We start from the raw sequence: 14,796 nt of genomic DNA on the forward strand, positions 1-14,796 counted from the left end.
GAGGTGGAAGACAGTGATATTGATGACCCTGACCCTGTGCAGGCCTAGGTTAAGGTGTGTGTGTGTCTCAGTTTTTTTTTTTTTTTTATAGATATGAGGTCTCCCAATGTTGCCCAATCTAGACTCAAATTTCAGGACTCAAGCAATCCCCCCACCTCAGCTTCCTAAGTAGCTAAGGTAGCTAAGGCTACAGGTGTACACCACTGAATCTTGCTTTGTCTTTGTTTTTAGTAAAGTTTTAAAAAATAAAAACTTTTAAAAATAGAAAAAAGCTTATAAATTTAGTGTAGCCTAAGCATACAGTGTTTACAGAGTCTACAGTTGCATACAGTAATGTCCTAGGCCTTTACATTCACTTACACTCACTCACCCAAACAACTTCCAATCTTTTAAGGTCAATTCATGGCAGGTGTCCTACAAAGGTATACCATTTTATCTTTTATATCATATTTTTACTGTACCTTTTCTATGTTTAAATACACAAATACTTACCACTGTGTTATAACTGCCTACAGTATATAGTACAGTAGCATGCTGTACAGGTTTGCAGCCTAGGAGCAACAGACTATCCCATAAAGCCTAGTTATGTAGTAGGCTGTACCATGTAAGTTTGTGTAAGTACGCTTTATGATGTTGGCACGATGATGAAATCGCCTAAAGATGCACCTCTCAGAATGCATACTCATTGTTAAGCAATGCATGACTCTATTTAAAAGTAATTTCTAACTGACCAATTATGAAAAGAGTAGAATGAATACTACCAGCTCTCCTGCAAAAAAAAAAAATAATTAAAAATTAAAAAGTAACTGCCATCACCTTATATAGATACATATCAACAGCAAATTTTACTTTCAGATTCTCAAAGTCAATTCTCCAACTGAATACTTCTTCAAACATATATAGACTTTTAGGTCACACTACCAATGGCTTGATACAGACTAATGCCTTCTAACATAAGCACACAAAAGCAACCCACTCCTGACACAGAGGTAGGAATAAAATAGTGAAGTGTCTAAGTGTCTTCTAGGTCAGATTTTTATAATTATGTTTCATTTCTTATTGAAGTCTTGCCAATGCTTAAAATATCAGATACTCCCACAATAAATTACAAGCTCAAAAACATATTCCAAAGTCAGTGACAAAGACTTTTGGATCATTCAAACCATTGTGTTCTGCTAACTACAGCATACTCTAACAGGTCATACAACTATATAACAAACCTATTTCAAATGGTAATTCTAAAAATTAAATCCAAATAGCAAATACCTAGCATAAGCCGATGTTATAACTTTAAAACAATCTGATCTAAAGTCCTTTTACACATTCTTCAAATACAAATAGCAAGAAGACATAACTCCTTACTCCTTTTTGGTTTCCTCAGAAGACTTATTTTCTTCTTTCTCTTCATTCTCAGGTTCCCCCTTTGGCTGCTCTGCCTCACTCGAAGTAGCAGGTGGAGTTTCATTCTCTTGTTCTTCTACAGTGGAGACAGATTCCTCTGAACTTATGTCTGGTTCTGAAAAATCGGGTGAGCAGAATTGCGTAAGCAGATGTATTCCAATCTGAGTCAACAAAAGGGTAAAAGTTTATCTTATTAAACGGACCAGCCGAAGTCTCCAATTAACAAATGAATTCTAGAATGAAAACAAATGACCACTAATGCAGTTTTCCTACATTCTTTATGTCACTCAGGTTGCCTGGTAAGGTGGTTATCTATTATTAGAAAAATAAATAGACCAGGAAATTACATAGAAAGGAAAACTCATTTCATCCCAAACCATTTAATTATTCTACTTTGCAATATTCATGAAACTTATAATTAAGAAATTAGCCATTTTATAATTCAACAGTCAAACCTCAGAGAGTACATAATAAAAAACTCAAGTATTCTTCAAGAGGATGACTGAAGCAACAGTAGAAATATGAGAGGGGAACATGGAGGTCTGCTGTTATTTGTGCCTTTCCTTCACAGCATGTCTCTGAGCAGCTACTATAAAACACAGAACCCCAGGCACTGGTTATGCAGGGACTTCAGAGAACTCCAAAAACAAACAAAAACAACAACAAAAAACAAACAAACAAAAATGACACACACACAAAAGAAAAAGGATTCCAGGGAGGCCGAGGCGGGCGGATCACAAGGTCAGGAGATTGAGACCACGGTGAAACCCCGTCTCTACTAAAAATACAAAAAATTAGCCGGGCGCTGTGGCGGGTGCCTGTAGTCCCAGCTACTCAGGAGGCGGAGGCAAGAGAATGGCACGAACCCGGGAGGCGGAGCTTGCAGTGAGCCAAGATCGCGCCACTGCACTCCAGCCTGGGCGACAGAGTGAGACTCCGTCTCAAAAAAAAAAAAAAAAAAGAGGACTCCAGTGGCAAGCATATACTTCAAACCAAAGTATATGCCTGAAGAATTTGATCATTTAAATTATGTGAACTACTTATTGCAATAATGACAAGGACTTCTTTGTGGCCTTCACATAAAGAGAATTTTAAAATGCCACTTCTTTCTTAAAACCAAATCGCGTAAGTACAATTCTAACACTTATACTAAGCGAGTGATTTCCATCTTTCTTTGGCCTTCTCTGCTTCTAAAATTGTTTTCCATATGCTTAGGATCACAAAGTATTATGGATAGAACTTCACTATAACAATGGTATCTGGGGATAAAGACAGTAACTGCATTTAGGTTTTTCAAAATAAAATGTATTTTTCATCATGATATATCTTTTATTGCCCCTCACGCCAACAACTTGACCTAAATGGCTGCATGGGCAAGAATTTACTATTAGTTAGTCATGTTTATTTATACTTTGTCTTATTCTAAAAAAGATGAAAAGCTAAGAATCATTCACGGGTTTTACTGTAATAAGACTTATAAATTTAATTTTACATTATTTTCTCTTCTCAAGAGTAACTGCTCAAGAGTTATGGCTTAATAAAGTTCAGTCACTCAACCGATATTGAATATGTAGTTTGTATAAGACTGTTTCCAACTCACTGAACTACTGTCTGTTTCTGGGTAAAATGTAGAGTTTATAAAATTTAAAATGAGTGAAGTCTAATTTCTATGTACAAAATACTATGTACAAAATGGGATAGAGAGAAGACTAAACAAACATACAACTTGTGAAGTGACACTGTTTCTTCATAAACTCTTGGTTGACTTTTCTAATACTTTACATCTGAACCCTCTGGCACGTATTCTGAAAACTGATGTTATTAGTGATTTAGTGGCTTCAGCTGGCTGTTAAACATGGATTAAGATGGACCACCAAGTGGCTTATCCCAGTGCTGGACAAGATAACCTATCTCCAACTTACCAGCACTCATTTACTTTTTCAAATATTCGGATTCTCATGTTTCTTAACTGCCTTAGGCTAGGGTGCCCAAATTGCTTATAGCATTCATCAAAGGATTCAGAGAAAAAAATCCAGGCTTAGCCAGAAAAAAGAGTATATTGACTCATTATTGATGTCTGTCCTGATGCACCAAGGGATACGGGAAACAAGGATGCACGTATTTTCTATTCTTTTTTTTTTTTTTTATTTGGAGACAGTTTCCCCTGTTGCCCAGGCTGGAATACAATGGCGTGATCTCAGCTCACTGCAATCTCTGCCTCCTGGGCTCAAGCAATTCTTGTGCCTCAGCCTCCTGAGTAGCAGAGGTTACAGGCATGCACCACCATGCCCAGATAATGTTTGTAATTTTAGTAGAGACGGGGTTTCACCATGATGGCCAGGCTGGTCTCGAACTCCTGACCTCAGGTGATCTACCCGCCTTGGTCTCCCCAAAGTGCTGGGATTACAGGCGTGAGCCACTGTGCCCGGCCCTCTATTCCTAATACATGCTAGTCAGCAAATAATTGATTCTAACAGCCACAACAGAGGCAGCACAGTGTGCTCATCCCTGAAAAACTTGAGATAAAAGGCAAGAGAGAAAAGAAAAAAGAGAAAAGACAAGGAAAAAAAAACAAAAAGATCATGAGAAGAAAAAGACGGGAAAAGGAGAAGCGATGGTTACAGATGCCATAAAGGAGCACCAGTACTCCATATTGATGGGTCTATGTTTCTTTCCATTTGTTATGCTCCCACCACTGACTGGCCAATCTTTTCTCTAGCAATACCTGTTACAGATCAACAGATCACCATTTGCTTCTCTTAAGGGCTCCAGATGATTCCTGGATAACTTTCCACATCTACCCTAAAGGCCCACGTTTTCCATTCTCCCACACTGCATTCATCCCCATGACACTTTATGTCCAGAATGCTACTCTTTGGCCATTCCTGTCATCCCCAACCATTTTTCTGTTTTTAATTCCAACATATCATTTTCACCTTCCAAAAATCTTTACAGAGAAGATGAAATCTTACTTTGCCCTCATGGTCTGACAATGACATACCAATAGCTACTGATGCTCTCTCTAAATGTTTCCCCAAAACACTTAGCCACGAAAAAAGAATAATTAAGTTCAAAGGAATTTATGGGACACTCCAAACTGCAGTATAACTTTTGATGCTTCAGGTTGTGTCACCATTTTACTTTACCTGGCTTTTCTTCCTCCCCTTCAGCAAGCTTGCTTTTGGGAGGAGTTTCCCGGGTAGAATTCACAGTTCGACGAATCGGCATGGTGCTATCTTCTACCTTCTAAGAAAAGAGATGGCCATAATCAAAGAAGCATTAAAAAATTCTGTTTTATCTCTTTCTCAAAGGGCCTAACTGGGTGTCAGAAGATGTAGGAGAATTCTTCAAGTCGACTCCAGGATCTGATGCAAATTACTTTTAACAAGTTTTTTTGAAGTGAAATATGATTTTTAAGATGCACTTTTTAAAGTATGTTATTTTAGCTTGAATTTCAAATGGAAACACATAATTATAGTTGATTTGCTATAAATTTAGAAGGTTGGAGGTTTTCTCAGGAATTTGAGGGGAAAGGGAAGATGAAAAGAATCTGATTTTGTTTCAAATTCACAACCTAGACTCCCCAAAGTAAGGGAAGGAGCATGTACCAAGAAGGAGGACCCAGCAGGGCCTGAAGTCAGGGATTGATCCAAGAGTGAGCTTCAAGAATGTGTCAGCCCCTACCTCACCTAACTTGTCCGCGTGGATCAGCTGAGCTCCTACTATAAGTGGGAGTGCCTTAGGATGGACGAGTTCACCTTGAGACGTATCAGTCGCCATTTTAAATAATTTCTAGGCCCGAGTACAGGTTACACTCTGAAGCCTCTGCTGTTAACCACAAGGACTTTTCCTAATGGTTTCAGTGTGGTGAAGAATCAACCTAAAGCACAGAAAAGACCTGGTGTGAAGATTAACAGAAACAAAACTAAACTAAAACTTCTAAATTTAATACACATCCAAAGGGAAAAAATGTAACTATAAAATGTATAGTTAAGTGACAGATGATTTGGTTACTCGTAAAGATAAAACTACTAAAATATAGACTACATAAAGCAGCAACTAAGACGAATGCATAAGCCACAGCAGCTGTTGCACCTTCCGCATGAACAAAGACAAGGGCAAGGCAGCTCGTAAGGAACCTAGCCCCATCCCCTCCTGCCACCATCAGGAACTGAGGACAGAATAGAGAGACTGAGGAACAGTCAGTCAAATGTTAGTCAAAGATCAGTTTACAAAGAGAAGGCTTTTGTTGTCACTGTTCTCAAAAGGGTAGGAAAATTAACTGTAATCTTAAACTCTATCTCTATTAGAAAAGTACTTTTTTTTTCTCTATTAAGGGAAAACACAAGGGCAAAAATACTGCTGAATAACCCGACATTCTAATAACTTCCAGACCCATAGAAGCAAATTTAGACCATCACCTAGGAGAATAAACGTATGTTTCTAAGACTGTCATATTTTTAATGTAAGGAAAACTAGTACAGAAGAATATAATTAAATATTCAAAGATCAAAAACCCATGCAGTCACCCAAGTTTACCTGATCACTAACAACCCCTCTTCCCCAAAAATCTCATTTAAGACTCAATGACATTTTATACAAAAATTCCTCTATTAAAAAAAGACCACTTAAGTGTTTAGAGCTCTGTGCTAATGAACTATTAACAATGAGTGGGGGAGGCCGGGCGCGGTGGCTCAAACCTGTAATCCCAGCACTTTGGGAGGCCGAGACGGGCGGATCACAAGGTCAGGAGATCGAGAACATCCTGGCTAATACGGTGAAACCCCGTCTCTACTAAAGAATACAAAAAACTAGCCGGGCGACGACGAGGCGGGCGCCTGTAGTCTCAGCTACTTGGGAGGCGGAGGCAGGAGAATGGCGTGAACCTGGGAGGCGGAGCTTGCAGTGAGCTGAGATCCGGCGCACTCCAGCCTGGGTGACAGAGCCAGACTCCGTCTCAAAAAAAAAAAAAAAAAAAATGAGTGGGGGAATGACAGTCATTCAACTTCTACGTTAAGCTCTAACCTTGTCTAAGAATTTAAGGGCTTTCAACTTGGCAAGTAACAGTCCCAACCTACAGTAACTAGGATAAATCCAGAAAATTGAAACACAGAGGATGCATTCACATTTATAGGGAAAATATCTTTATGGGAACACCAAGAGCAATACCAGACTTGTCAACTGTCAGTCAGCTGCAAGCAAATCTTTCAGTCAGCTGAAAGAATTCAGTGCAGTGTACACACTCATACGTAGTGAACTAGAATATTCATTAATATTAAAATTTTTTTTCTTTTTTTGAGAAGGAGTCTTGCTCTGTTGCCCAGGCTGGAGTGCAGTGGCACGATCTTGGCTCACTGGAACCACTGCCTCCTTGGTTCAAGAGATTCTCCTGCCTCACCTTCCTGAGTAGCTGGGATTACAGGCATGCGCCACCATGCCCAGCTAATTTTGTGTTTTTAGTAGAGATGGGGTTTCACCATGTTGGTCAGGCTGGTCTCAAGCGCCTGACCTCAGATGATCTGCCCACCTCAGCCTCCCAAAGTGCTGGGATTGCAGGGGTGAGCCACCATGCCCGGCCTATTTTTCTTAATCATAAAAAGCCTTACACAAATCTGCTGGTATTTTTACATGCAAACATGATACGGAAATAAAACAGTATCACAATCAGATTATCCTTAGTAAAGTTATATTGCTAACGAATTTGTCTTTCTTAATCCACGGTAACACTAGCTAGGCTGAAAATGCTACAGTGAAGTCAACAACCTTCAGGAGCATCCGTTCATAGGAATCTTTAAAAAAATATTTTTCCATTTGGCACAGTAGCTCATGCCTGCAACTCCAGCACTTTAGGAGGCAGAGGTGGGAGGATTCCTTGAGGCTAGAAATTCAAAACTAGCCTGGGCAACATTAGACTTCGTCTTTACCAAAAGTAAACAAATTAATTTTTTTTTTTTTTTGAGACGGAGTCTTGCTCTGTCGCCTGGGCTGGAGTGCAGTGGCCGGATCTCAGCTCACTGCAAGCTCTGCCTCCTGGGTTTACGCCATTCTCCTGCCTCAGCCTCCCAAGTAGCTGGGACTACAGGCGCCCGCTACCCGGCTAGTTTCTTTTTTTTTGTATTTTTTAGTAGAGACGGGGTTTCACCATGTTAGCCAGGATGGTCTCGATCTCCTGACCTCGTGATCCGCCCGTCTCGGCCTCCCAAAGTGCTGGGATTACAGGCTTGAGCCACCGCGCCCGGCCCCACAAATTAAAATTTAAAAACAGGCCAGGTGTAGTGGCTCACACCTGTAACCCCAGCACTTTGGGAGGCTAAGGTAGGAGGATCACTAGAGCCCAGGAGTTCAAGACCAGCCTGGGCAATATAGACCTTGCCTCTAAAAAATAAATTACAAATGGGAATGGTGGTATGTGCCTACAGTCCCAGCTACTTGGGAAGCTGAGATTGGGAGGACTGCTTGAGCCCAGAAGGTTTAGGATGCAGTGACCTGAGATCAAGCCACCGCATTCCAAGCCTAGTTGACAGAGCACAGCCTGCCTCAAAAATAATAATAATAATATTATTATTATTTTTATTTATTTATTTATTTTTTTTGAGACGGAGTCTCGCTCTGTCGCCCAGGCTGGAGTGCAGTGGCCGGATCTCAGCTCACTGCAAGCTCCGCCTCCCGGGTTCACGCCATTCTCCTGCCTCAGCCTCCGGAGTAGCTAGGACTACAGGCGCCTGCCACCTCGCCCGGCTAGTTTTTTGTACTTTTTAGTAGAGACGGGGTTTCACCATGTTAGCCAGGATGGTCTCGATCTCCCGACCTCGTGATCCGCCCATCTCGGCCTCCCAAAGTGCTGGGATTACAGGCTTGAGCCACCGCGCCCAGCCATAATATTATTATCAAAAAAAAAACACATACACACACAAAAGGGCCAGGCATGGTGGCTCACACCTGTAATCCCAGCACTTTGGGAGGCCGAGGCCGATGGATCACAAGGTCAGGAGTTCAAGACCAGCCTGGCCAGTACAGTGTAACCCCGTCTCTACTAAAAATACAAAAATTAGCCAGGTGTGGTGGTGTGCGCCTGTAGTCCCAGCTACTCAGGAGGCTGAGGCAGAAGAATCACTTGAACCTGGGAGGCGGAGGTTCAAGTATGTACTCAAGTTCAAGAATGTAATACTTAATACCATATTCATTATGTCTGAAGAACACTTAAAACCCAGTTATTTGGGATAAATATTAAGAGATGTTAGGGCCGGGTACAGCGGCTCATGCCTGTAATCCCAGCACTCTGGTAGGCTGAGACAGGGGTCACCTGAGGTCAGGAGTTCGAAATCAGCCTGGCCAACATGGTGAAACCCCATCTCTACTAAAAATACAAAAGTTAGCCAGTCGCAGTGGCGCACGCCTGTAGTCCCAGCTACTCCGGAGGCTGAGGGAGGAGAATCACCTGAACCTGGAGGAGGTTGCAGTGAGCTGAGATCATGCCACTGCACTCCAGCCTGGGTGACAGAGCAACACTCCATCTCAAAAAAAAAAAAACAAAAACAAAATAGAAATGTTAGCCTCATCTCCGCATTTCCTTAGTAAAAGCAAAAGTTGTAGAACTTTGAAGCTTCAATCTGTAGTACTTTCTTCAGAATATTGGGTTAGTCCCAGCTACTACATGAGGCTGAGGCAGGAGAATCACTTGAACCGGGGAGGTGGAAGTTGCAGTGAGCTGAGATTACGCCACTGCACTCCAGCCTGGGTGACAGAGTGAGACTCCGTCTAAAAAAAGAAAAAAAAATGTTAGCTTCAGCTCTGCATTTCCTTAATAAAAGTCAAAGTCATATAACTTCAAAGCTTCAACCTGTAGTACTTGCTTTAGAATAGTTGGGTTAATTGGCTATTTAATAAAATCACTGTTCACTACAGAGCTAAGTATATGCAAGGTTAATTTACACTGCTAACATCACTGTACCTATGGTTTTTGTTTGTTTTGAGACAGGGTCTCACTCTGATGCCCAGGTTGCAGTATCACAGCTCACTGCAGCCTCAACCTCCCAGGCTCAAGCAATTCTCCCAGCTTAGTCTCGCTAGTAGCTGGGACTACAGGCATGCATCGCCATGCCTAGATAATTTTTCTTTTCTGTAAAGACAGGGTTTTGCCATGTTGCCCAGGCTGATCACAAACTCCTGGGCTCAAGCAATCCACCTGCCTCGGCCTCTCAACATGTTGGGGATGCAGGTGTAAGCCACTGCATTTGACCCAGTGTAACTATTAACTAAACTTTTTTACTATTGCACTTCTGAATGATCAGATTTTTAGGCTGCCACACTTGTTCCTGGCAGGAATCTGATCTGATTCACTTGCTGCATACCTGATGCCTAAGAACATACCAGGCACAGAATAGATGCTCAATTAATATTTGTTAAACCAAAGGATGAACAAATGAAACTTATTTGTGTTTTTCTCTTTCTTTCTTTTTTTTTTCTTTTTTTTTTTGAGATGGAATCTCACTCTGTTGCCCAGGCTGGAGTGCAGTGGCGCGATCTTGGCTCACTGCAAACCCCGCCTCCCGGTTCACGCCATTCTCCTGCCTCAGCCTCCTGAGTAGCTGGGAGTACAGGCGTCCAGGTCCGCCACCACGCCCAGCTAATTTTAGTAGAGACGGGGTTTCACCGTGTTAGCCAGCATGGTCTCGATCTCCTGGCCTCGCGATCCGCCTGCCTCGGCCTCCCAAAGTGCTGGGATTACAGGCGTGAGCCACCGCGTCCGACCTATTCATGTTTTTCATCTTGGTTCTTACGTGTGCCAAAAACAGTCTGAGTTTACCTGTGGTTTACATGGTCCTCTTATAAGTATCAGTTTGTTTAGTGTTTGAACAACTACAAAGATTTGGTTTTTGTCAAGGGAAATACTTAAATTAAATCGGTTGAGACAGGGTCTCAGGCTGGAGTGCAGTGGCATGACCAGGGATCTACTGTAGCCTCGACCACCTGGGCTCAAGCGATCTCCTGCCACCTCAGCCACCTGAGTAGCTGGGACTACAGGTATGCGCCACGACAACCCGACAGTTTTCCTATTTTCTGTAGAGACAGGGTCTCCCTATGTTGCCCAAGCTGGTCTCTAACTCCTGGACTCAAGAGATCCTCCTCTTTGGCCTCCCAAAGTGTTAGGATTACAAGTGTGAGCCACCATGCCCGGCTTTAAATTATTTGAATGCAAGCAATAAAAAAAAGGGTTGTAGAAATAAAAAGCCCAAATTTCAGTTTTAATTTATTCCCTCTACATTAAAAGAAAACGGCAGAAAAGCGAGGAGTTTAACAACGTATTTCAGTTTACTGACACCCTTGATAATATGCATTTTAGGGAAAGTACTATAATTTCACATTTTACCATAAAACATATGTAATACATGTTATTAGTGATGCACTGAACACCTCACATTGTTCCCAGTCTAAAGTCATTCGTTATACTCAGATTTAACGAGTCATGTCACAAAAAGAATACCTGTAATTTGATTGCTGGCAACATTTGTTCTTCATTTTCAAATTTAAATTATGTAAGCAAGCATATACTCGGTGTCTTCTCGGGCATAGATGCTAAGCACACTACAGTGTTTCATCTCAACAAAATCACAATCTAACTCGGTTAAGGAGTTAAAACTTTCATCTGGATATGGAGAGTTCAGCATACTTTCTCCACTAACTTCCAGCCCTACCATCTTCCAAGTAAGCTTAAAAACAAAGCCAAAACCAACCAACCAACCCAGCAAACTTTAAAATATTACTTCTATTTTGAAACAAATCACACTAAACTTTTGAGAAGAGCAATGAAAAACTTAAAAGCTAGTAAGTTTTTTGCCTATGCCAGCTTAAACAAAATTAAAGCATCTTTCAAAAATGACTAGTCACGTCTAATTTCACTCTAAGACAAGACAGTGTGCTCAAAAAGCCCCAGGCGATTTTTAGACGTTATTTCGAATTGGATTCTCACTTCCGATGCAATGCAAAGTCAGGAAGCGCAATAACTCAAGAGAACGTGCAAGCGGAGGCGGCAGCACAGTTCACCCGGTTCGGTCTCCGTACGGGAGAGAATTCTTTCTCAAACAGGTTAAGTGGCTGTCCCCGATCACAGCTGTCAATTCAGTACCAACCCTCAGATCTGGGGCTCTCACCTCACCACTCCTGCCTCCATCTCTTACAAACGCTCAGATGGGCGACTGTAACTTTCTGACGACCTACCGAGGCACTGCTCTCATTCAAACCCCACCGCCTAAGGTGGCCAGTAACCAGTTCTATGTTTCCCACCGGGGGAGCGAGACTCAAGGCCGCCGTCGCGGAGCAGCAAAGCGACAGCCAACAGCCCCGCCCGCAGAGGGCCGCGGGAAGGACGGCAAGAGCAGCGGAGACAAAGCGGCGAGGCGAGGCAGCTACAGGCCACAGCGGCGAACGCGCACGGCGGGGGAGAGCGCGGGCCGCCAGCGAGGCGGAGAAAGCTCGGACCGCGGACGCCGACGGATGAGGCTGGGGCTCCGCGCGGTGACAGTTCGGGGCTCACGCTCAGCAGGGACACCGCGGCGCCTGCCCCGGCGACAGAAGCAGCGGCGGAACGCGAGCCTCAGCGCTCCGCACACTCACCACTGGGAGCTCCGTAATGGCGGCGGCGGGGGCGGAGAACCCGGGGGGCGGGCCCGCCGCAGCCACTCACCGCCGCCGGCATCTTTCGAACCGGCTCCGAAAACCGCTGAGAGAGTGGGGTGAAGGGAGGGCGCGGGCGGACGCCAGACCGCGGCGGGCCTCGGAGCATGCGCAGCCCTCAGCCAATCGGGGCAGGCGGAGGACGCCGACGCAGGCGCGCTGGGACGCAGGGTCTCACAGCCAGGGAAGAGCTCCCCCTCCTCCCCCAAGTCCAAACAAAACAAGGGCGGGAGCGCGCGCGCCAGAGGGCCCCTGAGGAGGAGTCCGCCAGAAGGGCAGGGGGCTAGGTCGCAGGGGAAGGGAAGGGAGGGGGGCGGAGCGGTCGGGGCAGGCAGACAAAAGGTGCCACCTCCGGGGACCCGGGCGCCCCGCCCCCTCCTCTCCGGGAGCGGCGTCGGCGCCCCGGGCGAGCGGCCTCCGCCACTCGCCTTCGGGGCTCAGCGAGCCCGCGCCCACTCCCCGGCCGCCTGTTCCGTCCTGCGTTACCTCTGCGTTCTGCCGGTCCTGGCGCCCGCGTCCCGCACGGCCTCTAGGCGCCGCTCCCGCCGCCGCTAGTCGCCTCCGCCGCCGCTGTCCTCCAGTCCCAGCCGCCGAGCTCTGCCGCCCCGCCCCCCTACCCGCGGCCCCGCGCGCGCCCCCGCCGGCCCCGCCCCCCGCGCGTGGGGTACGAGGGGGCGCGCGGAGACGGGCGGACGCCGGCGGAGCGCGGGGCGTCGGCGCGCGTTCCCGGCGCTGCTTGGTGGCACCCGTTGGCTTGGCGTGGCGGGGCGGTGTCAGTTTCCTCGGAGGGGCGCTGCTTTCCCCCGCTAACCTTCGCTTTCTGTGCTCTCCAGAGCAGTCCCTGCTCTTAACTGGGTTTCCGCTTCGGCCACCCGTCCGCCTTTAGCGGGGCTCGCCTTTCCCGCTTCTCAGTTTAGGCACGGCTTAAGAGCAGACAACCTTTTTTTGAAGACCGTAGAATTGGAAAACTAGAGAGCGGAGAATTCACTGCCTCGCATTAGCTCCCGTTCAGTCTCCAGACAGTACAGGGCAGAGTAGTGACTCGGGACTCAGAACTGAAAAGTTGAAACGGCCTTTCCGAGCTCCCTAATCCGCACATGCAGAGAGAGTTCCCCAGAAGAAAACCCTGAGATTAGAAGACGGGGGATTCCCTTTGAATTGTCATATTATGTTGCTATCAGCGTACTTAAGCAACGTACATACGAAGGAAAAGTGCAGCTCTTCAAAGCTAGTTTGGAAAGATTGTTTTTAAAGTTGCAGCTGTTGGGGGATAGGGGAGGGACTGGGTAATAAATGTAGGGAAATACCAGTAGAATTGCCCCAAGCTTACAGTACTCAAACGTATGTGCCAAGGTTTATAAAGACTTACCACACCATTTAAGCACTCACCTGGCCTTGCCATTAGCATGATTTGTATCACCAGCTTTCCCTGCCACAGCCACCCACTCTATCAGTTCAAATTTCACAGCCACCATAAAAATTTTTTTACGAGGTGAGTGAATAATCATAATGAATAATCATATCCTGATGGCATTACCAGTCTTTAGTACTCTGGTGTCATATTCCAGCTGTTCAGAAGGGGTTTTGGTCTTTTATGCCATTCTTCATTCTGCTCACTCCCTTTGTTGTTAACGTTTCTGTTGTCTCCCTTTTCAAAGACTGTTCCATTTTTATGTATTCGTACGTTTAAAACATCCTACCATTCTTCTTTTACCCTAAAATGTATTTAACCCCATCTCATGTAAGAAGCAGACTCAGATGACAGCAAACTGGGAGATGTTTCCTCCTCCACAGATTTTTGCTAAAAAAAATAAAATAAACTTAGGCCGAGAATGGTGGTTTATGCCTGTAATCCCTGCACTTTGGGAGGCCTAGGTGGGAGGATTGCATGAGGCTTGGGGCCGGGAGTTCGAGGCCAACCAGGGAAACATAATTAGACCCCCATCTCTAAATAAATAAATAAGCCAGGAATGGTGGCAAAGGGTTTTAGTCCCAGCTACTTGGGAGGCTGAGGCAGAAGGATCGCTGAAGCCGAGGAGTTTGAGGCAACAGTGAGCTATGATCACCACTGCGCTCCAGCCTGAGAGAGCAAGACCCTGTCTCAAAAAAATCTTGGTGGGGCACGGTGGCTCATGCCTGTAATCCCAGCACTTTGGGGGGTCTAGGTTCCCAAAAGGAGGATCTTTTTAGCCCAGGAGGTTTAAGACCACTCTGGAGCAACATGGAGAAACCCCATTTCTATACATGATAAAAATATTAGGCTGGGAATGGTGGCTCAAGCCTGTAATCCCAGCACTTTGGGAGGCCGAGGCAGACAGATCATGAGGTCAGGAGATCCAGACCATCCTAACACGGTGAAAGCCTGTATCTACTGAAAATACAAAAAATTAGCCGGGCATGGTGGCACGAGCCTGTAGTCCCAGCTACTCGCAGGAGGCTGAGGAAGAAGAATCAATCACTTCAACCCAGGAGAAGGAGGTTGCAGTGAGCCAAGATCGCGCCACTGCACTCCAGCCTGGGTGACCGAGCGAGACTCCGTATATATAAAAAAAAAATTAGCTGGGCGTGGTGACACACACCTGTGGTCACCTACATGGGAGGCTGAGATGGGAGGATCACTTAAGCACAGATGGTCGAGGCTGTAGTGAGCCGTGGTGGTGACACTGCACTTCAGCGTGGGCAACAAGGTATTCCAAAAATCAATCAAGCTGGAGTGTCGTG

General features: G+C 45.2%; 1 protein-coding gene across 5 annotated transcripts in view; it reads right to left on the reverse strand.

Moving 5' to 3' along the window:
* HP1BP3 (heterochromatin protein 1 binding protein 3) overlaps positions 1–12,682 on the reverse strand; it is a 47,988-nt gene extending 35,306 nt beyond the window's left edge. The window contains exons 1-4 of one of the 5 annotated variants that reach the window (XM_030942694.1): positions 12,562–12,682; positions 5,086–5,281; positions 4,548–4,647; positions 1,363–1,516 (exon numbers count right to left, since the gene is read on the reverse strand). In XM_030942694.1, the coding sequence (XP_030798554.1) occupies positions 1,363–1,516; positions 4,548–4,647; positions 5,086–5,181 (350 nt within the window). In that variant the 5' untranslated portion in view covers positions 5,182–5,281; positions 12,562–12,682. Of the gene's footprint in view, positions 1–1,362; positions 1,517–4,547; positions 4,648–5,085; positions 5,282–10,885; positions 11,825–11,880; positions 12,350–12,561 lie in introns of those variants that run through there. The other 4 variants (XM_030942695.1, XM_030942696.1, XM_010364332.2 and 1 more) reach the window with 4 other exon arrangements.
* Between the last annotated feature and the right edge of the window lie 2,114 nt (positions 12,683–14,796).

This window comes from Rhinopithecus roxellana, chromosome 12 (genome assembly GCF_007565055.1).
Source record: "Rhinopithecus roxellana isolate Shanxi Qingling chromosome 12, ASM756505v1, whole genome shotgun sequence".
In the NCBI taxonomy this organism is placed as follows: domain Eukaryota; kingdom Metazoa; phylum Chordata; class Mammalia; order Primates; family Cercopithecidae; genus Rhinopithecus; species Rhinopithecus roxellana.